General features: G+C 43.8%; 3 protein-coding genes across 13 annotated transcripts in view; 2 read left to right on the top strand and 1 right to left on the bottom strand.

The window, feature by feature from the left end:
* Positions 1-663, bottom strand: part of CPSF2 (cleavage and polyadenylation specific factor 2) — a 30,490-nt gene extending 29,827 nt beyond the window's left edge. For all 6 annotated transcript variants that reach the window (XM_084970082.1, XM_084970087.1, XM_021099626.2 and 3 more), the window contains exon 1: positions 514-663. The gene's annotated coding sequence lies outside the window, so the exon portion shown is untranslated. The remainder of the gene's footprint in view (positions 1-513) is intronic.
* Positions 664-920: 257 nt separating this feature from the next.
* NDUFB1 (NADH:ubiquinone oxidoreductase subunit B1) lies at positions 921-7,809 on the top strand. Its single transcript, NM_001435332.1, has 3 exons — positions 921-996; positions 6,020-6,164; positions 7,697-7,809. Exons 2-3 carry the CDS (start codon positions 6,025-6,027, stop codon positions 7,731-7,733), a joined length of 177 nt encoding a protein of 58 aa, NP_001422261.1. The 5' UTR covers positions 921-996; positions 6,020-6,024; the 3' UTR covers positions 7,734-7,809.
* Positions 7,810-14,773: 6,964 nt separating this feature from the next.
* The window catches only part of ATXN3 (ataxin 3), a 36,989-nt gene continuing 29,878 nt past the window's right edge, over positions 14,774-21,884 (top strand). For 3 of the 6 annotated variants that reach the window (XR_014808837.1, XR_014808836.1, XR_014808839.1), the window contains exons 1-3: positions 14,774-14,835; positions 21,097-21,261; positions 21,775-21,819. Coding sequence is in view for 2 of the 6 variants with exons in the window: in NM_001123081.1 (NP_001116553.1) it covers positions 14,812-14,835; positions 21,097-21,261; positions 21,775-21,819 (234 nt within the window). In the remaining 4 variants the exon portion in view is untranslated. The remainder of the gene's footprint in view (positions 14,836-21,096; positions 21,262-21,774; positions 21,820-21,884) is intronic. The other 3 variants (XR_014808838.1, XM_013989211.3, NM_001123081.1) reach the window with 2 other exon arrangements.

Genomic DNA, 21,884 nt, shown 5'->3' with positions numbered 1-21,884 from the left:
TACGGGAAGTGCTCAAAGGCTATGGGGGGTAGGGGGGAACCGAAACTTTTTTTAATAAAGCATGGTAAGGTCTTTGAGTCGATTAACTAAAGAGGACGCCTGCTTTGTGGCCAGTAGCCTCGTGGTCTCTCAATCCGAGGCGACAGGAAGACCCCAAGCGAGGAGGCTGAGAACAAGGCAGCCACAAAGCTAAGGAGCCAAAGCGGACGTCGGATTAACTCCTCCGGCGCCGAGACTCAAAGGGGAGGGAAACAGCAAAAAAGAGGGAAGGAGAGCATGGGACTGAATCGTAGGAACTGCCACAACAGAATCGGGAGCTTCAGACCCATGAAGAAATCACTGTTTCCCTCACTGAGCACTTCGGCCGGGAATGACCAGGAGAGTCACAACCGAAACCCCAGGCGCGCGTCCCTGGTGGAGACCGAGTCAGAGTCGGAGCCAGGCTCTCCCCGAGGGCCGAGGACGCCCCCTCCCCCATCCAAAGGCGCACTGATTTCTTCCGCCCCCACTTGCCTCGTCAGTCCTCCCCCAACGCCGTCCACTGCCCTTCCCAACCCCTAGTAGAATCCAGGTTCAAGAACGAGAAAAGCTGATGTTGGCTCAGCAGCACCCGTGACGATCTGCCAGCAGAAAACCCTCAATGGCGGCCGCCATTTTGAAACTGGAGGAGACCCGCGGAGGCGGGGAGGCGAGGGGTGATACCATCTTCGGGGGCGAGGGGTGACAAAGCTGGAGGAAGGAGGTGGTGCTAACACCAACTCTTCACCTGGGAACAAAATTTTATTTTTAAAGGCTGTATAATGTGTTAAATCTTAAAGAAATGTGATAAGAATCAAGGAGTGAAAGGAAGAAGATTTATGATTTCCCGGAGCCACCCCTCTCTTCGAGCGGGCCCGGCGAATGGTAGATCCCGAGGCCACAGCTTCCGCCGGCGCTGGTGGCTGGGTTCACCGCTGCCCTTGGTCGTGGGGGTCGTTGTTGGCTCTGAGGCCGCAGGTGGGTCTGGGGTCGAGGCGTTGGAGGCGGCTAGAGTTGCTTTTGTGCAGGCGGAGTGGGGTGAAGTTCTAGGAAAGCCTTCTGCAGCCTGTGTACGGGGAGGTGCGGGGGATCTGGGACTTTGCAGGACTGGAGCGGCGCGGCTTCCCAGGCTTCCCAACGAAGGAGAGGGGGACAGGGGAGGGGGGGCGGAGAGGGCGTTGCTTTCTGGAGGACCGCTGCGCTCAGCTTTCCCGTCTGATGCCTTTTGAAAAGGGTACTCTGAGGCTAGCATAACTGGAAAATGTCTTTTGATGTTGCCCGAGCGGAGGAGACACTATCTGGGATCACAGCTCCTAGGCTGCAGGAGAGAAGGGGCTGCTTCTCCAGAAAGATCTCCGATTCGTCCAAGTTTCAGAGTTCTGTCTTGCTTGTTACTCAGCATCGCAACCTTGCTCTGTTCTACATCTCAAATCCTCTTGAGCCCACCATTCCACAAAATATGCACTTTGTAAAAACTTAATTTTTAAAAAAAGGATTTATTTGTGCTTTATTTCTAGCGTGTGTATGTTGTTAAGACAGGGTTCCAGACCTCAAGGAGTTTTCTGGCTCCCGACTTTTTTTTACGTTAAGTCGACACATTTTGATCAATACATATAAGTGCAATAGAGACTAATTAGAGAATAGAATTTATTTTTTTAATGTCTAATCAACTATTATTACAACGTGAGTTTGGAAGGACTTAGAAAAATACACACCATATACAGTCTTCTTTTGAGAAGTTAAGAGAGAGAAATGGATTGAAGAAAATGTAAATAATACAAGCATACCTCATTTTATTATGCTTCACTGATATTTTTTAACAAATTGAAGTTGTGGCAACCCTTGTCAGATGATGGTTAGCATTTTTTAACAATAAATTATATTTTTAATTAAAGTATGTACAGTGTGTTTTTAGACATAATGCTATTGCATATTTTAAATAAACTGTAGTATAGTGTAAACAAGTTTTATAGGCACTGGGGAATCAAAAAATTCTTTTGACTCACTTATCTCGGTATTTGCTTTATTGCAGTGATCTGGAACCAACCCCATAATATCTCTGAGTTATGCCCTTATTAGGAAAAATGAGATAAAGTCAACAGTAAGGCTAAAATAAGTGTTGACCTTTCTGTCTACTGTAAGAGACAGTAAAGCACAAATAAAGAGCTTGAATCAAGGAGCCAGACTGCCTGGGTATTAATCCCTGTTCTGCTACTTAACAACATCTGTGATCGTAGACAAGTTGATTGTCCCTGGATTTTCTCATCTGAAAAAAATATTCCTACTGCTTTGGGGCCATTGTATCAGTATGTGAGGGTTACCTGAATTGATGATTGTGCAAAGCAGTAAGAACCATGCCTGACAGAAAGTAATGTAAGAGTCAGCTCTTTCTCAAGATGGGGTGGTGGGATGGAGTTTCTGCTTGGCACAGAAGTTGAGAATCTAACTGCCGGAGTTCTCGTTCCATGAGGATTGGGTTTGATCCCTGGCCTCGGTCAGTGGGTTAAGGATTCACTGTTGCCATGAGCTGTGGTGTAGGTTGCAGATGTGGCTCGGATCTGCATGGCTGTGGGTAGGCCCACAGCTGCAGCTCCAATTCGACCCTGGCCTGGGAACTTCCATAGTCTGCAAGTGAGGCCTTAAAAAGAAAAACAAAAAATAAAAAACCTTTAAAATTTAAATTTAAAAAAGAAAAAAAAAAGAATCCAGCCGAAGCAGCTTGGGTCACTGCAGAGACAGGGTTCAATCCCCACCCGGCACAGTGAGTTAAAGGATCCAGTGTTGCTGTGTCTGTGGCTCCGATTCCATCCCTGGCCTGGGGACTTACATATATTGCAGGTGTGGCCATTACAAATAATGATAATTGAAAAAAATAAAGGTAGGGGAAAATTTTTTTGGATCATTTTGGTACCAAAGGGTATATAAAATCAGTTACTCAGCTCCCTGAATCCATGAGACAAAAACCAGCTAGTAACTTTCAGGAGTACAGTAACTAACTACTCCCAGTTCTGAAGCAAAAGAATTTTTCTTAAGAGTCATCATATAATATGTACAGTGTCCTTGAGGGCACCCGTGTGAGTGCCAGTCTTTATCCATGTCTAGACTTATCTCATTAGAGACTGTCCCAGGTGCTTGCAGCTCTTTGCCCATCAGGTAAAGCTGTCTTACATGGGCCTTGGACCCATGACTGTGAGCCTGTCTACGCCCCCCTCCTAACCTTTCTCTAGGGGATAGTCTAGCTCACTTTTTACATTCATAACTGTCCTTTTGGGTCATTTACTCACAGTGACATAGGCAGGGCAAATTATGTTCAGTGCCCCAGCTCCTGAAGTCTTTTAAATAGTAGATTGTACAATTGTAATATGAAATGCCTCTAGGACTAAGATTTGCCATTTACCTCTTGGAGGTAGCATCAGGCTTCCATGATGGTGGTTGAATCCAACTCTGAATTCCAAATGTACAAAATCTTTGTTCTCATCAGTCCCTCTGTCTTTATGCATAATCTCTATAAGAGCCTATATGCGGCAAGAGCCTCGTTTTTGCCTCATCTTTTCTGCTTAGAGTAAAGCCAGACGGAACTGCCTCCTGGCCTCGTTAGAAGAGTGCCAATAGTGGATGGCTTATCCCCGCAGGTGGCCATGGCTTATTTTAAAAGTCTTGAGCCGAGCGTTAGCAATTTTTTTGTTGGTTAAATACAGTTCTCTAACAGCTGTGCTGAGTGTTAGAATTGACACCTCTGAAGAAATTTAAAGAACCTAATAAGAACAAGTGGGAGAATAATTTTTTATTCTCCACGCACCTGTATTGTCTAGGTATTTTATAGTTTAGTGCTTTCGAGGTTTTATTTGAATAAGGCACACGTTGTTATTCCCATACTTGACTGGCTCAAGTTTATAAAACAAGTGCTGACTGGTCCAAATTACAAAAAATACCTAAGTGTTTATCAAATAGTAATACTCGATACTATTTGGATCTGAATAGTATCTAATACTTAAGGATCTAAATGCAAAGGCACTTAGGGAAGGCACAATGCTAAGAGAACCCCATCTTCTAGGAATAAGGTAAGACGGGTTACATTTACATTTCTATGTCCAAGAACTATTTGCAGGAAATCAGCTGGGGAGGTTTTTCAAACATCTCATTTCCTTACATCATAATTTTCTAGATCAGTGATATTCAGACTGGAATCTGCTGTGTATGCTATTACACTCTATCCAAGATAGTATATAACTGTGTGACTTGTACCCTCATGTTCATTTCCCGTGCTTTTAGATAGAGTTTGAGAAATAAAGAACTGGAATGTGTGGGATAACCAGTGTCTTATAAGAAGGGGCAGGAATACGTGTGTAATCCTAGCACAGTTTAGTGCTAAATAAGCATTTTTGTTAGCAGTGGTATCTTCTCTTCCTAGGATGTTGTGTGTTTTCAGCCAACCATTGTATAGGATTTATTCATTATTGATTCATGTGCGCTCAGACGTATTTGGATTTCATCATCAGATACACATTTTTACAGAAAATTGACAATTCAACTATGTTTTTATTGAGTTACTGCAAACAAAATTTTCCACATGATGACTTCTCGGTCTATGAAGAAGTCCTCCTCTTCTGCTTTTTAGAAATTCTTAGAACTTAAAGTCTTTTTTTTTTTTTTTTTTTTTTTTGGTCTTTTTGTCTTTTTGCCATTTCTTGGGCCGCTCCCGTGGCATATGGGGGTTCCCAGGCTAGGGGTCGAATTGGAGCTGTAGCCACTGACCTACACCAGAGCCACAGCAACGTGGGATCCGAGCCGCGTCTGCAACCCACACCACAGCTCACGGCAACGCCGGATCGTTAACCCACTGAGCAAGGGCAGGGATCGAACCCACAACCTCATGGTTCTTAGGTTTGTTAAACACTGTGCCACGACGGGAACTCCTTAGAACTTAAAGTCTTAAGAAGCATAACTATCCATTGGGGAGAGGTCTCTCTAGAAGGATTTCAGTATAATAGAAGGAGCTAGAGCTTTGGAATGAACCTGAGTTTGAATTCCAGCTCTGTGCGTCATAGCTATTTGGGTTAAACTGTTCTCTTATCAGCAGAGTAAGGATAACATTTCATGTTACCTATCAGACTATATGATGGCCCTGTTACCTAGTGGTTATTCTATGAAAGTAAGTTCCCTTCTCTCCACATCTTTTGTAGAACCTGATTACTGGTACTCAGATCTATTGTGACGTTATTCAATATCGTATTTATTTCAATCTCATATCTTTTCATTTCCTTTCAAAAATTAGTTTTAAAAAAATAGTTTTCAGAATTCCCATCGTGGCTCAGTGGAAATAAACCAACTAGTATCCATGAGGATGTGGGTTTGATCCCTGGCCTCGCTCAGTGGGTTAAGGATCTGGCGTTGCCGTGAGCTGTGGTGTAGGTCCCAGACATGGCTTGGATCCCGCATTGCTATGGCTGTGCTGTAGGCCAGCAGCTGTAGCTCCGATTTGACCCCTAGCCTGGGAATCTCCATATACTGTGAGTGTGGCCCTAAAAAGCAAAAAAAAAAAAAAAAAAAGTTTTCAATAATTATAGCTTTACCAAAAGAATTCTGCTTCTGACAAAATATAATTATTTTATTTGTTAACATTGTGGGGAAAAAATATTGTGAGAGGTTCTAAAAATATAAAAGTCTTAAATCACTCCTAGGAGGGTGCAAATACTCAGCTTTTGCAGGTAGAATTTTTTAATACTCTCTCCATTTCTGTGTTATATCAGATCACTGGTGGAGCTAGAAAGAAAAGGTAATAAATTGACTTTAGTGCAGTGTAAGTTTTATACTAATCATTGCCACCTATCTAATCTTCATGAAGTAGATTTTAAGTAGTACACTATATTCTAATGCCAAACCAATTTAAAGAAGCTTATTATGTTTCTATCTCCCATATTCAGAGCTATCTTCCTATTTGAGAAGTAATTTAAAAAATATTTTCAAAGGCAGTTATATTTCCGATAATTTTTTTTAATAGCATTCATGATGAACGTACTTCAGATTGTGCGTGACCACTGGGTACATATACTTGTCCCTGTGGGATTTGTCTTTGGATGTTACCTCGACAGAAGGAGTGATGAAAAACTAACTGCCTTCCGGAACAAGAGTCTATTATTTAAAAGGTGAGTTTTTATTTATATTTTTTTAAACCCACGGTTAGTCAGCTTTTGGAAGTGTTCTTCCTAATAGCATTTGTACCAAAAATAAACAGAAGGGGTAATTTTCCCCCGCGAGGATTTAGATTTAAGTGATATTTTTTGGAGTTCCCATTGTGGCTTAGCAGGTTATGAACCTGACTAGAGTTCACTGGAATGCGGGTTTGATCCCTGGTCTCAGTAGGTTGAGGATCCGGCATTTGCCATGAGCTGTGGTGTGGGTCGCAGGCTCAGCTCAGATCTCACATTGCTGTGGCTGTGGTGTAGGCTGGCAACTGCAGCTCCAGTTGGACCGCTAGCCTGGGCGCTTCCATATGTTGCAGGTACAAGCCCTGGAAAAAAAGGGGGAAAAAAAAGTGATACTATTTTCTAGTCTTGTTTAATCTTTGGATAAAACTGTATGATTACTTTTGCAATGTAAACAGGTATTCAGTTTATGAACAGGCTATTTCAGAACTTTGAAAATCCCTTTTTTTTTTTTTTAATTTAGGCTACTTTTCTTTTTTGCTTTTTAGAGCCACACTCGCGGCATGTGGAGGTTCCCAGGCTAGGGGTCTCATCAGAGCTACAGCTGCCGGCCTACACCACAGCCACAGCAATGCAGGATCCGAGCCATGTGTGCAACATACTCCATAGCTCAAGGCAACGCCGGATCCTTGACCCATTGAGCGAGGCCAGCGATCGAACCCGAAACATCACGGTTCCTAGTCAGATTCGTTTCCACTGCATCATGACAGGAACTCCTTTCTACTTTTTTTTTTTTAAATTCAGGGTACATTTTAATGTAGAAACAAAGTTTTAAACCAGCTCACCAGAGCCTACTGTATATACAGCTTTAACATAAATTATTATATACTGTCTTACAGCTTTAACATATATTATCATATACTGTGTTACTTGTCTTATTATATACTATCTTACAGTGTAGCTGAGAGCAACAGCACTCATTGAGGCTTGGTACTGTATTCTCAGCAACAGTGTTCAAGAGCTGTAGACATGTGCTTGGGTAACCGAATAGGCAGTGGCAGCCGCCTGGTCCTCTCGTGTCTGTGGCAATGACTCCTCTGGCACCAGAGTTAGTTAGCAAGACAGAGTGTCTGTCACTGGCCATGCAGCTGGGGAGGAGGCAGCCCAAGGGACAAGAGAACCGAGCAGCAGCCACAGACGATGTGTAGAGGAGGTTCACAGTCAGGGATTTCAAGAAAGATAAAATGAGCTGGGAAGAGTCTAGAAAACATTAAATGAACTCATTGAGAGGGTAATAGCTTTCATATAGACTAAGAAATTAGAGTTCTTTCATCTGGAAAAATGAAATTGAACAGATGGCAAAAGTTTAAAATTATGAGAGAATAGAATGTATACTAAACTTTTTTCAATGGGTCAGTTTAATGCAGTATAAAATATCTGAGTTCATATTCTTCTGACGTTCCCTTTTATCTCTCCTAGAAGTTTTATTTACACTTTTGCTTTTCCTTCCTTTTTTTTTCCTTTCTCCACAGGGAGTTAAGACCCAATGAAGAAGTCACCTGGAAGTAAAGGCTGTGGCTGAATTGCAGAACATTCACATTTTTAAGTTATGAGAGAAATAAAAACAGTCATTATTTAATTTGAAGAATTTGAAGTGATTCTTTTTGTGCCGAAGTAATTGTTCTGATTTTCATTAACAGCCACACTTAGTAATTTAAAAATAATTACTGAATGATACAGCCTGCTTTTAGAAAAAATTTTCAAGCCATGTGTTTCAAAGGAGCTTTAAAAGGATGATGCTAGGATTTTATTTGGTACAAATCAATAACTGAAAATTTAAGTGGCCTTGGGTTTAGCAAAGATTTTAAAAAATACAACACATAGAGCACAAACCAGTTTTAAAAAACAAGACATTGTACTTTATCAAAATTTAAAACTTTTCTGTTAAAAAAAAAACCATTATGGAGTTCCCTGGTGGCTCGGTGGGTTAAGGATCCAATGTTGTCATTGCTCTGGGGCAGATTCAATCCCTGGCCTGAATCCCTGGGGAACTTCCGCATGCTGCAGTCATACCCTCTCCCCCCCAAAAAAAAGACAGTTAAGAAAATGAAAATGCAGCCCCAGACTAGGAGAAAATATTTACGAAACATATATATAACAAAAAACATATCTAGAATATATGAGAATTCATAATTTAATAATATGACAACCCAATTTTTAAAAAGCAAATCGGAATTCCTGTTGTAGCTCAGTAGTTTAAGAACTTGGCTGGTGTCTGCAAGGATGTGGGTTCAGAACCTTCGCTGCTGTGGCTGCAGCTGGGCTGTAGGCCAGCAGCTGCATCTCCAGTTTGACCCCTGGCCCAGGAACTTCCATACACCTCAGATGTGGCCTTACAAAGAAGGGGGAAAAAGCACATGCTCAAATCAGTAGTGCCTGGGGAAATGCAGATTAAAACATAATTAGAAACCACTACACAGTATTATAATGATTAAAATTAAGGAGACTGATCTTATCAAGTGTTGACGCCGGCGTAAAGAGCCTGGAAAATGCAGCTGCTAGGATTTGTATCACTTCAAAAATCAGTTTAGTAGTTTCAAGTTAAACATACCCCTACCACAGGACCAGGCCTTTCCATGTATATGCCAAAAGAAACCCTAATAGCCACACAAAGATGTTTATGTGAATGTTCATGTAAATAGAAGATAACCCACACAGTCCATCAACAAAGGAATGGATACATTGTATTAAATCCATGTAATGCAATAAAAAGGGATGTCCTGTTGATACAACATAGATGACTTTCAAATTAATTATCCTGAGTGAAAGAAGCCAAACAAAAAGAGTGCAACTGTGTCATTCCATTTATATACAACGTTAGAAACTGCCAATTGTAGACAAAGCAGATCCATGGTTTCTGGGGTGCAGGGTCCAGGGAGGGATTGGAGGAAAGGATGACAGGGGCATGAGAAAATGGGAACAGTACTTTCATGTTCTTGATTGTGGTGATGGGTTCTTGGGTATGCATATGTCATCTGTCATATCCAACCACCCCTTCTTAGAAGTTTTTTTCTTTAATTAGAGTATAGTTGATGTACGGCATTGTGTCACTTTCTGCTGGGAAAGCAAATTTTGTTTTAGGTAAAATTGAATTTAGGACAAGTGAAATTACAGTCAAACGATACTCCCTAATCACAGATTCTTTTCAGAACTCAGGACATTTAAGGAGCTCCTGCTGTGGCACAGTGGGTTAAGAACCCAACTGAAGCAGGTCAGGTCGCTGCAGAGGCTCAGGGTCAATCCCTGGCCCAGGAACTTCCATATGCCATGCGTACAGCCATAAAATTAAAATAAAAAACTCAGGACATTTAAGCTGACACATTATAACTTTTAAAATATCAAACTGTTTCACTATTTGGTTTGGGGTAACAAAAAAAATTTTTTTTTTATTTTGTCTTTTTTTTTTGCTATTTCTTGGGCCGCTCCCATGGCATCTGGAGGTTCCAGGCTAGGGGTCTAATCAGAGCTGTAGCCACCGGCCTACACCAGAGCCACAGCAATGCAGGATCCGAGCCGCGTCTGCAACCTACACCACAGCTCACGGCAACGCCGGATCATTAACCCACTGAGCAAGGGCAGGGACCGAACCCGCAACCTCATGGTTCCTAGTCGGATTCATTAACCACTGCGCCACGACGGGAACTCCTGGGGTAACAAAATTTATATCAGTTTAAAAGAGACGATGTTCAAGAAGCAGGATCTTTGTGTAATCTCAACATTTAAGGGATAAACCTCACTTAAATGACAGAAAAGTTGAGCTGTCCAAGGTGACACAGAAGTCTGGAAGTACATTTATTTCATCTACTCTGTCTCCAGGAACTCTTTATGCTTAGCTCAGTAATACAGCTCCTACTGAACTATTGCAATACTTGTCTGTGCCCCTAAAATTCATGCATTTATTCACCACTTTGTACCAACTCTTGATATAAAAAGACAGCCCAACCCTCAAAAGCTGTTAGTCCAGCAGCATGTAAAATACCAAGTCTAGTGCGGTGTAATGAGTGTTTTAATGTAGGCGGTGGGCATCGTACAGTGTTGGCACAGAGGACTTGTCCTCAGAGGACTTTTTGGAAGTCAAGGGAAGCTGGTGTGACTAGAGCTGAGAGAATTCTGGTAGATAAAGTCAGATAGGTGATCGGTCCAGATCACAAAGAGTTTTTTAAGCCAGCAATAGGAAGCTACTGAAGGATTTTAAATAGAGTAACATTGTGTAATTATTTAAAAGTCCCTCCCAATGGAGTTCCCGTTGTAGCTCAGCGGTTAACGAACCCAACTAGCATCCATAAGAATGCAGGTTCGATCCCTGGCCTCGCTTAGTGGGTTAAGGATCTGGCATTTCTGTGAGCTGTGGTGTAGGTTGCAGATGCAGCTCGGATCCTGTGTTGCCGTGGCTCTGGTGTAGGCCAGTAACTACAGCTCCAATTGGACCCCTAGCCTGGGAACCTCCATGTGCTGTGGGTGCAGCCCTAAAAAGACAAAAAAAAAAAAAAAAGTCCCTCCCATTAGCTCTATGGAAATGGGACTGTTGGTTTCTCTCATATGGTTATAGTTCCAGTGTCCGATACATAGTAACATTTCATCTGATAAGTGAGAGAAAAATTTGTGAGGTTTGTATTTTTGTAAATTTTTTTTTCAGCCATGCCCATGGCACATGGAAGTTCCCAGTCCATGGATCGAATCCAAGCTGAAGCTGCAACTTACGGATCATTTAACCCACTGCACTGGGGGGAAGATCACCTGGCCATACTCTGAACGGAACACACTGAAACTGGAAATCAGAAGGGGACTTCTAAAATAGCGCATGAGTTCCCGTCGTGGCTCAGTGGTAATGAACCCAACTGCAGCTTTGATCCCTGGCCTTGCTCAGTGGGTTAGCTCATCGTTGCCCATGAGCTGTGGTGTAGGTTACAGACACGGCTCCGATCCTGCATTGCCGAGGCTGTGGTGTAAGCCAGTAGCTGCAGCTCCAAATCAACCTCTAGCGTGAGAACCTCCATATGCCCAGGGTGCAGCCCCCAAAAGACAAAAAATAAAAATAAGCTGCAGAGCAGGGGATGCTTCCTGGAAAGTACGGTTAGTGAGTTTTGACAAATAATAAGTTATCCTATCAAGTTGAAGTTTGGGATGTGCCAAATATCAAGTGGAGTTATCACAATAGGAAAAGAGAAAAATCTAACGCCCAAATCACACACAGTTTCAGTGGCAAAGCCAAAACCAGCACTTACATTCTGCCTTCCAGGGAACTGATCTTTTCATTCCTATGATGCTATTAATCACAAGCTCAATAGGCCAGGAAGACCTAATGAAGTGATTAGTGTTAATTCAACATTACTAAATATTGCCAGGCACTGTTCAACATGCCAAGGATTTAACAATGAACAAAACTACAAGATCACTTGGGGTCATTTACATCCTAGTAAGCTATTAGTTCAATCAAAATCCTCCAAAATTCAAGTCCATCCAGAACCAAAGAGCTTATCTGGAGATAGGGTCTTTGCCAATGCATTAGGTTGAGGCTCTTGACATGAAATTACCCTGGATTAGAAGAGCAGGACTGAAATCCAATGACTGGTGTTTTATAAGAGGAGAGGACATGAAGATACACAGAAGGAAGAAGGCCATGTAATGACAGAGGCAGAAACTGGAGTTATGCTGCTGCAAGGTAAGGAACACCAGAAGCCATCAGGGGCTGAAGGAAGCGAGAAAGGATCCTCCCCTAGAGCTTTCAGGAGGGAGCACAGCTTGCTTTCAGGCTTCTGACCCCAAGAACAGTGAGAGAATACACTTCTGTTGTTGTAAGCCACCAAGGTTGTAGTAATTTGCTATAGTATCTCCAGGAAATGAATACAATTGTATTTTTTTCTGAAGAAGTCATACATTAATTAGCACAAAATTCAAGACAAATATTGTATAGAGTGAAAAATCTCTTGCTCACCCCTTCCCCAAATTTGCCTGGTTCTCTTCCTATTCAAACATGTTACCTCTGGGTTTCCTGTATCTTCTTCTAAAGTTTCCTAATACATACACACACAAAAAATAAATACATGTTTCTCTACACAGACACACATTTCCTTAAAAAACAAAAAACAAAACACAGGCGTTCTGTCGTGGCTGAGTGGTTAACAAATCTGACTAGGAACCATGAAGTTGTGGCTTTGATCCCTGGCCTCGCTCAGTGGGTTAAGGATCTGGCATTGCTCTGAGCTATGGTGTAGGTTGCAGATGCACCTCGGATCCCGCGTTGCTGAGGCTCTGGTGTAGGCTGGCGGCTACAGCTCCGATTGGACCCCTAGCCTGGGAACCTCCATGTGCCAAGACTGCGGCCCTAGAAAAGACAAAAAAAAAAAAAACCCAAAAAAACCTAAAACAACAACAGGAGTTCCCTGGTGGCTCAGCAGGTTAAGGATCCAGTCTTGTCACTGCTGTGACCCTGGTTACTGCTGTGGTGAGGGTTTGATCCCTGGCCCTGGGAACTTTCACATGCTGTGGGTATAGCCACACACACACACACACACACACACACACACACACACACAAACACAGAGAAAAATTAGAAAAACTTATTATCATATTTTTTTTCAATTCATGAGACTATGATTTGTTTCCCCAGTTTAGGCCACCATTTCTTAAGAACATGGACTATTTCCAATACAGGCCTGTAAACTGTACATGCAGAGACCTTTGATAAAGGGCAACCAAGTCCTCCCTGTGAACACTTGGTCCTCGCTGACAGTTTCATTTTTTTTAACCTTCCACTGCCCCTTCTGTTCCTCTGGACCTGCACTCACCAAGGTCACCAGTGGTCTCCAGAGCAACATAATTTAGTGGAGTCTTGTAAGTCCTTATGTTGCTAGACCCCTGGGCAGCAACGGACCCTGAGTGCTCCTTGAAACGTGTCCTTCCCAGGGCTTCCCCTTGCTTGTCCTCCCTCCTCCCTGGCTATTCCTTCTCTACCCTGCGGGCTCTGCCAGATCCTCTTCTCAATCTCTTCCTTTTCCCCCAGGATGATTATATTCACTCCTATGGTTTCAGTTCCCTTTTTGAAATAACCAAGCCATTTATGACGTATAAAAAATGTCGAATATAGAATATATATTACTCAGCATAAGTACTCGAATGTCTCATAGAGATTTCACATGCAACCAACATCTACAAAATGTAAACTCTGTCTTCTCTTCTCCAAACCTTCTCCTCCACTTACTCCCTAAATCAGTGAATATTGCTCCTGCCACCGTGGCTGCCTAGGCAGAAACCCTGAAATCACTCCCTATGCTCTTACCAAGGTTTTGTTGAGTCTCCCTACTTGCTAATTATCTCTCAAAATGGTCTTTCTCCAACTCCAAGTCACCGCCCTAGGCCAAACACCACCACCTCTCCCAAGTTTCATTTGACCGTAATGGCTCTCTTCTGTGGTCATCCTAAAATGCAAATTTGAGCCTGTCTCTTCTCTTAAAACCCTTATCTAGCTCCCTGCTGCCTTTTTTTTTTTTTTTTTTTTTTTGTCTTTTTGCCATTTCTTGGGCCGCTCTCGCGGCATATGGAGGTTCCCAGGCTAGGGGTCGAATCGGAGCTGTAGCCACTGGCCTACGCCAGAGCCACAGCAACGCGGGATCCGAGCCGCGTCTGCGACCTACACCACAGCTCACCGCAACGCGGGATCTTTAACCCACTGAGCAAGGGCAGGGATCGAACCCTCAACCTCATGGTTCCTAGTCGGATTCGTTAACCACTGCGCCACCACGGGAACTCCCCTGCTGCCTTTTAAAAAGCACACGTTCCTTAACCTGGTTTCGAGATGCAAGATCCACTCTTGTCCGACTCCTTCAGCTACCCCCCGCCCAACACTTTCCTGGATTTTTCACCTTCCAGAACCAATGCTTCCTCTTCAGTGCCAGAAAATTTACACTAGCAATAAGGAGAATGGACTTATTAGTTTTGCTGTTCTTACTTTCTCCAACGCCTCCGTTTCCTCATGTGTAGAATAGGGATAATAACGTTACATCAAAGGTTGCTGTATTAACTTCCTTAATATATGCAAATCACTTATAAAAGTGCCCACCCTTACAAGAATAAAACCTACATAGATATTCACTCTCACTTTTACACAAGTGTTTAGTATCAAGTGATGCAACCACAGTCTTTGGGGGAGGAGGAGAAAGATATTAAACAACTGTATGCAAATATGATCAACAGAAAGTACAAGGTAAAGTGGAAAACAAGACCATAGAAGCCAGCGGTCCTTATTCAGACCCCTAGAAGTCTGAGAATCCATAGCAATGGGTGCCAAGCCAGGATGACCCTCCACACAGCAGGGGGCGCTGCAGCATCCCCCGGAAGGCTAGATAACAAGCGGTGGGAGGACGCGGCTACAAAGGTCACGTGCCCCCGCGTTTACCGCCCCGGCGTTCCCCCCACCTCTCTTCGCTCCACGTGACTGGCCTCCTCGGGGGTGATTGGTCTGCGCGAGGCACGCGGGCAGGGGCTGCCCAAGGCGGGGCGGGGCAGGGTGGGCGGAGGGGTGGGGTCGGGGGGCGGAGCTGGAGGGGGCTGGTTCGGCGAAGGGGCCGTTGGCTCCAGACAAATAAACATGGAGTCCATCTTCCACGAAAAAGTGAGTGTCCGCATTCGGTGGGGACCAGTCTGCTGCGCGGCGGCTGGCATGGGGCGCGGCATCGCTGCCTCCCGGGGAGCTGGTGGGGCCCGAGACGCCCCCAAGCCCATCTCGCCGGGCGGGAGGAGCTTCAGCGGCTGGGGAGCTTCAGCGATGCCCCCATGGCACCCTCCGCCCCTAAGGCCCGTGCGCGAGGAGCCCTGGGCGGGGAGGTCTGGGGATCCGGGAGGAAATCTGGGCAGGGCCGGCGGGGTGGGGGCGCCTCGGAGCACGAGAGAGGAGGTGGCTTCTGCGCTTCCCCTCCACTTTCCGTGGGATTCCTGCTCCGGTCCCTCTCCCCCACCAGCTTCTAGCTGGTCATCTCTCGGACACCTCCCTCCATCCTTTCCAACTCCACCCGACTCTCCCAGTCCTACCCCTTGGAAGAATGAACTTTTCCTTCTCTGGGTTCCTCAATTCTCTGTTGGACTCTCCCACACACTTAGATTCTTCTCCTGCACCGGGTCCTTGAGCCTCCCTGGAGCAGGGACCTTGTCTCGTTCCATGGAGGGCGTGACACTTAAGGACGTGAAGTAGGAAACCCTGGGCGCCCCTGAATGGGGAAGTCGTCACAAGAGTTTTTGTTACGAGATGTTTGGGTTTCTTTTCTTTTGGTAGTCGCATCTTTCTGGATCAGGAAGCCAGCTTTCTTATTAGATATCAAGGGTGAATAGGAATAATTTTGTTGTCCGCCTAGCCTGCTTTTGCTTTGATTCTTCCATGACCATGCACTTGAAGATAATGTGGCATGTGGAGAAACTCGTCTTTTCTCGCATACAATTATCAAACCACTTGGGTGTGAGTGACAGCTTCCTCAGGACAACTTTGGCTCATATCTTGTTTCATAATAGTTTCATGTTTGGAAAGGGTTGCTGATGTGACTTATTTAATCGGAGCAAAAGGATTTTGTTTTGTTAAATAATTGTAAATGATTATCCATTTGAAAATATATAATTATAATGTATACATGTAAGGATAACCTGACCCCCTTGCTGTACAGTGGGAAAATAAAAAAATTATATTAAAAAAAAAAAGAAAATACACACACATGGTACTCGTATAAAGCAATCAAAGACAAAAGAAGTGCATTATAAACCCAAACAAATTGTTATGGAGTGTTTTTCTTTAGAGAAAATATTTCAGTAAGTTTTGGCACTAGGATAGACCAGTTTTTATGTGCAGGCAAGGAAGGCCTCAGTGTTATGGTTATCACTAGGCTTTTGACTTAACTGACATATGAATCTTGGACAGAGAAATTTAGTTGCTTGGCTAAGGAGATTGGATGAAGAGCCCTGGGTGGACATATTTTAATGACTGATTTTCAGAAGCTTTGGTGTAGGACCAAATGTTTCAACATTGAAGACATTAAAATTTTCCACATCACTTCTTGAGAATTATATATATTTTTAACAGTATTGATTGGTACCTACATTGGATAGATTTCAGTGAAGTTAACTGTTAAACCGTGGGATCAAAAGAAGATGGCTGCTAGCCTAGTGAAAATCCACTTACCTGAAAGAAGTTGCTTAGAATTATCAGCATGAATGGAGACTTAAAGATGCTTTAGGAATACATTTATCCTTGTCACCAACTTATACATACTTAGCAAATGAAGACTCTTACTAATGTTCTTCAGGCATATTTCAAGAGTATGAAAAGCAACTAGAACCACAGGGCCTATTGTTCATAGCATATACAGTCCCTTCTGGGAATGTTTGAGCTCCATATGACATTTTTTAGAGCGCTCCCTTCCAATCCACTGCATACATTTACCTCTTGGTTTGCCTAGGTTTGGGCATCCAGAGAACCAACTTTGGCCCTAAGAAAGCTGTGCATATGGAGATACCTACCTACAGAGGGCTTTGCATCACTTACTCTTGGAAATGTTGGTTTCCTTCTTTTCAGAGTTGTCACTTTGAGTGCTTGTTATTAAGTTAAAATGTAAACAGTTGTTTATTGCCTGGCACATAGTAGGTGCTCAATAAATATTTCAATGACTCAAGAACATTCTTTGAGCATCAAAGTTGTATATAGTGCCATTTATCTAAAGTAAACAGTTTTTGGAGTTCCTGTCATGGCGCAGTGGTTAACGAATCCAACTAGGAACCATGAGGTTGTGGGTTTGATCCCTGGCCTCACTCAGTAGGTTAAGGATCTGGCGTTGCTGTGAGCTGTGGTGTAGGTCGCAGATGCGGCTTGGATCCTGTGTTGCTGTGGCTCTGGTGTAGGCCAGTGGCTACCGCTCCGATTGGACCCCTAGCCTGGGAACCTCCATGTGCTTGCTGCGAGAGAGGCCCAAGAAGTGGCAAAAAGACAAAAATAAATAAACAGTTTTTCTGTAAATATTTTAGACTTTGCCAGTCATTTATGTTCTCACATGTTTGTATGTGTGTGTTTTCCCAATCATCTTAAAGTGTTAAACCCATTCATAGGGGCAGACTAAATTTGACCCAAAGGCTAGAGTTTTCCAGTTCCTAAATTAAACCCCAATGCTCAATGGCCACCAACTGCCCGGGGGTTTGGTTTGGTTTGGGTTTTTTTTTAAGTTCTGGTGCCTGCTTTCTGTCATTTTTATATCACATCTCTTGCTGACTGCTCTTGGTGAGGTGACTATGCCGTCTGAATCAGTACTTTTATGTGTTTACAACTGAGAACGATAACCAAACTTGTTGGTGGTTTTTTTTGGGGGGGGGAGTTTCCCAGGCTAGGGGTCTAATCAGAGCTGTAGCCACCAGTCTACACCACAGCCACAGTAACGCCAGATCCTTGACCTGCTGAGCAAGGCCAGGGATTGAACCCGCAACCTCATGGTTCCTCGTCAGATTCGTTTCCACTGTGCCATGACGGGAACTCCCGGGATTATATTTAAAATTAGTGAAAATACTGGAAAGATGTTGAGCATTGACTTTATGACAATATGTTTGTGTGTGTGTGTGTGTGTGTGTGTGATTGCTGGTTCTTAACTATCTTTAGGATATTTGAAGTTTAGAAATCACCACGTTCCAATAAGTGACTTGGGGAAGTGGTAATAGTACAGACTTGAAACCTCTGCCTGGGTTTGAATCCCAGCTCCGCCATTTACTACCTGTGTCATCCTGGGCAAGTTACTCGTTATCTCTGTGCTCCAGTTTCCTCCTGTGCCTTTGCGGATAATGAAGTGTCTGCCTCAGCCTTATGAGTGCTTAGAATGCTACCTGGCACATGGTGCTGGAGAAGCGCTGGCTTGTTGTTATTCAGATGCTCGTGTTCGCCGAACCTCATAAGAAGAGGTGAGACCTTACTCTTACTAAGGTGAGATGAAGTGCTGCTGGGTTGATTGCATGGCCCAGGTTAGGCCATTTCTGAGCGCATCTTTGGGTTTATGCATGGTTTCTGTTGTAGACAGTTGTGTCTCTTGGAATTTGAACTCGTTTCAGGTTGGTCCTCAAGACTTTGGTGACAGTGAGGGAATGATTTGGTTGCAGTTACCCTTTGTGAATTTGTAAGATATCTTGGTAAAGCTGAAGACGCAGTTCGTGCATCCTGTGATTCCAACACAAGTCTGGGCGTGAGACCATTGCATTTCAATACCACTGAACTTTGACTATAGCAAAGTGAACGTCGATCCAGTTTTGGTTAAAGCTTGATGAGAAAAAGGTGGCTGGGGATAGTTGGGAGGTGGGGTGGGCAGGGAAATGAATACTCTTAGATGGACCCATTTTACAATGGGTCCGTGTAGAATTTGACTCATTTGGGGCTTTAAAAAAATGATTTTCTTTAGGTGTGGAGTTCCTGTTGTGGCGCAGTGGTTAACGAATCCGACTAGGAACCATGAGGTTGCAGGTTTGGTCCCTGCCCTTGCTCAGTGGGTTAAGGATCCGGCGTTGCCGTGAGCTGTAGTGTAGGTTGCAGATGCTGCTCGGATCCCGCGTTGCTGTGGCTCTGGCGTAGGCCAGTGGCTATAGCTCCAATTCGACCCCTAGCCTGGGAACCTCCATATGCCGTGGGAGCGGCCCAAGAAATAGCAAAAAGACAAAAAAAAAAAAAAAAAGATTTTCTTTAGGCGTTTCCACTGTTGCACAGTGGGTTAATGATCCAGCTTGTCTCTGTGGAGGTGCCGGTTTGATCCTGGCCCCGCACAGTGGGTTAAAGATGCAGCATTGTTGCTGCATCTGCCGTGTAGGTCACAGCTCTGGCTCAGACACAGTCCCCGTTCTGGGAATTTCCATATGCTGCAGGGGCAGCCAAAACAGAAAAAAGTTATTTTTTTCCCCAATTTTAACTGAGTAATTTGTTCTTTCTTTCTGTTAAATCATATTAGAAGTACAGAACTTTATTATTTTCTGAAGCAATACAGTTTTCCTTAGATAAGATTTGATTTCAAGTGCTTTTTCAAAAAAAATTTTATTGAAGTATGGTTGACTTAGAAAGTTTGTTAGTTTCAGGTGTACAGCACAGTAAATCAGTTATACACACACACATTTTTATCAATTATTTTTCAGAATCTTATAAAGGGCATCTGTTATCCCCTCAGTTCACACTGAATTATTCAATGGGAGTTGCTTTATTCAACCAACACGTTGTATTATTCAGTGGCAGTAGGAAAGGAAGGAAAAAGAGCTGGAGACAGTCCTCTCTTACCATCGTGGCTGTGACTTAAGGGATAGATGTTGTCTTCTTTGGTATCAAGCTACTTATTCCCCATTGAAACATGGAGATAAACTTGTCTCAGCCCCCCTGCCTTACACTGCATTCCTAGTCCGTTAAGTCCACATATCCTGTGTCTTTTTCTGCAGCTGAATTTTGTTCCTAGAGCATGAACTCAGGGAGGAGATGTGTCCTGCAGGTGTTGGTCTTTGGGGTCAGATAACTCGGCACAGACTGCAGGATGTCAGGCAGACTGAGTGAGGGAATAGACTTTATTGGGGAAGTGGAGAACCTTGAGGTCCAGGGTTAGCAGCAGAAGAAGATCTCTTCTCTGCCATCATCTCCCTGAGGGGACCAGTCCAGGCTGGGTTCACAGGGAAGGAGGGGTCTCATGCGCCTGTGGGTCTCCCTTGTCATTGGGAAACAGGAAAGCAGCATTGTTGTGGGAGAGGGGTGATAAGCAGGCTGCTTAGTTGGAGGCAACCTGGATTTAGGTTTGGGGTGCCAGCCAGTTGCAGGAGAAAGCCAGATGCCCAGCACCTAAAGACCCTGGGGTCCCTGGGAAGTTGTATTCTCCCCACGCCCCTAACAGGAAGCCAGTGATCTCTTGGGAGCTGAACTTGGATGCAGCCACCTTGCTGGCTTGTCCAGAAGTGAGCTCAGGGGGTGGTTCTCCTCTTTGCACAACACTGTGTAAATTATCCTTGAAGTTCCTTGCAGAGAATCTCGGCTCTGTAGCTACAAGTCTTTTTGTCTTTTCTAGGGTCTCACTCAAGGCAAAAGGAGGTTCCCAGGTTAGGGGTCCAGTCGGAGCTGTAGCCACCAGCCTACACCACAGCCACAGCCACAGCAACTCGGGATCCCAGCCACATCTGCGACCTACACCACAGCTCACGGCAGCACCGGATCCTTAACCCACTGAGTGAGGCCCGGGATCGAACCCGCAACCTCATGGTTCCTAGTCGGATTCGTTAACCACTGAGCCACAGTGGGAACTCCCATAGCTACAAGTCTTCATAAACATCAAACAGAATTTTTCTTACTGTACCAATTCTTGAGATTCTTCATGTGTTCATGAATTTGAAATTCTATGAACGCGCATTTAGATGGAGTAAAGATTATCTCGTTAAAAGAACAAATGTTCTTGGCACAGCATTGTAAATCAACTATACTTTAAAAAGACAGGAAGGACAAATGTTCTAGGGATTAAAGTTTCCTTTCAACATTAGTAATTTACCATGGAATTGCTAAAAATGCATTTGCTCTAGCCACTGAAAATGATGGAGGCTAAATGTTAATGCTAGGGTTTTTAGTAAAATAGGAGATTTGGTGTCTTTAATAGATAATGTTTACTTAATATAAATCATTCTTAAGTTTTCGATCATATAGCTAAGTAATTGTAATTTCGTTAAGGGCAGAATTTTAAAATAAATGTTAACAAAATGCATGTACCTGTGTTAATCATGCTTGTCTGAAGCTAAAACCGTACAGTTGGGCTGGGTTAAGAAGTTAATGGTTAAATTTCTCTCGAGGGGAAAGTGCTATACAAATCTGTTTAACAAATCACATTTGAATTTTTTCTTTCGGAAATAATAGCAAGAAGGCTCGCTTTGTGCTCAACATTGCTTGAATAACCTATTGCAAGGAGAGTACTTCAGCCCTGTGGAATTATCTTCAATTGCACACCAGCTCGATGAGGAAGAGAGGATGAGAATGGCAGAAGGAGGGGTTACTAGTGAGGACTATCGCACATTTTTACAGGTACTGACTGTAAACTCACTAAATCACATTTTTTTTGTTGGGACTTTTTGGTGTTTTTTTTTTTTTTTTTGGCTTTTTTAGCTATTTCTTGGGCCGCTCCCTCAGCATATGGAGGTTCCCAGGCTAGGGGTCGAATCGGAGCTGTAGCCACCAGCCTACGCCAGAGCCACAGCAACGCAGGATCCGAGCTGCGTCTGCAACCTACACCACAGCTCACGGCAACGCCGGATCCTTGACCCACTGAGCAAGGGCGGGGACCAAACCTGCAACCTCATGGTTCCTAGTCGGATTCGTTAACCACTGCGCCACCACGGGAACTCCAATGGGTGCTCTTTAGAAAAGGATGAACCAGTTCTCCTATGGGGATCTGACTTGTTAATTACAACTTGGCTCTCGACTTTGTAGACGGGAATGAACGGGATGTTATTTTAAATATGCACCCTAATGGCACTTTATTCTTCTCTCCCCACCCTCAACCTCCCCCCCACCTAACAACCGATCCGAATTAAACAGCAGCCTTCTGGAAATATGGACGACAGCGGCTTCTTCTCTATACAAGTGAGTACTCACAGGCATGTACGAAGTGGAGTTTATGTCCCAGGCACTGTCAAAGCTCCGGGTAT

The sequence above is a fragment of the Sus scrofa genome, chromosome 7 (genome assembly GCF_054392235.1).
Source record: "Sus scrofa isolate SSC_HxYL_T2T_F1_AM1 chromosome 7, Sscrofa_HxYL_maternal_Yorkshire_Landrace_v2.0, whole genome shotgun sequence".
Taxonomy (NCBI): domain Eukaryota; kingdom Metazoa; phylum Chordata; class Mammalia; order Artiodactyla; family Suidae; genus Sus; species Sus scrofa.
Note: the sequence above shows the minus strand (reverse complement) of the source record. Positions and strands in the feature narration are given on the sequence as shown.

Bases quoted from the DNA above. Each gene is read 5' to 3' on its own strand.
- NDUFB1 (NM_001435332.1), top strand. From the start codon at position 6,025: ATGATGAACGTACTTCAGATTGTGCGTGACCACTGGGTACATATACTT. The intron at 6,165-7,696 runs GTGAGTTTTTAT...CTTTCTCCACAG, and splicing joins AAGAGTCTATTATTTAAAAG to GGAGTTAAGACCCAATGAAG.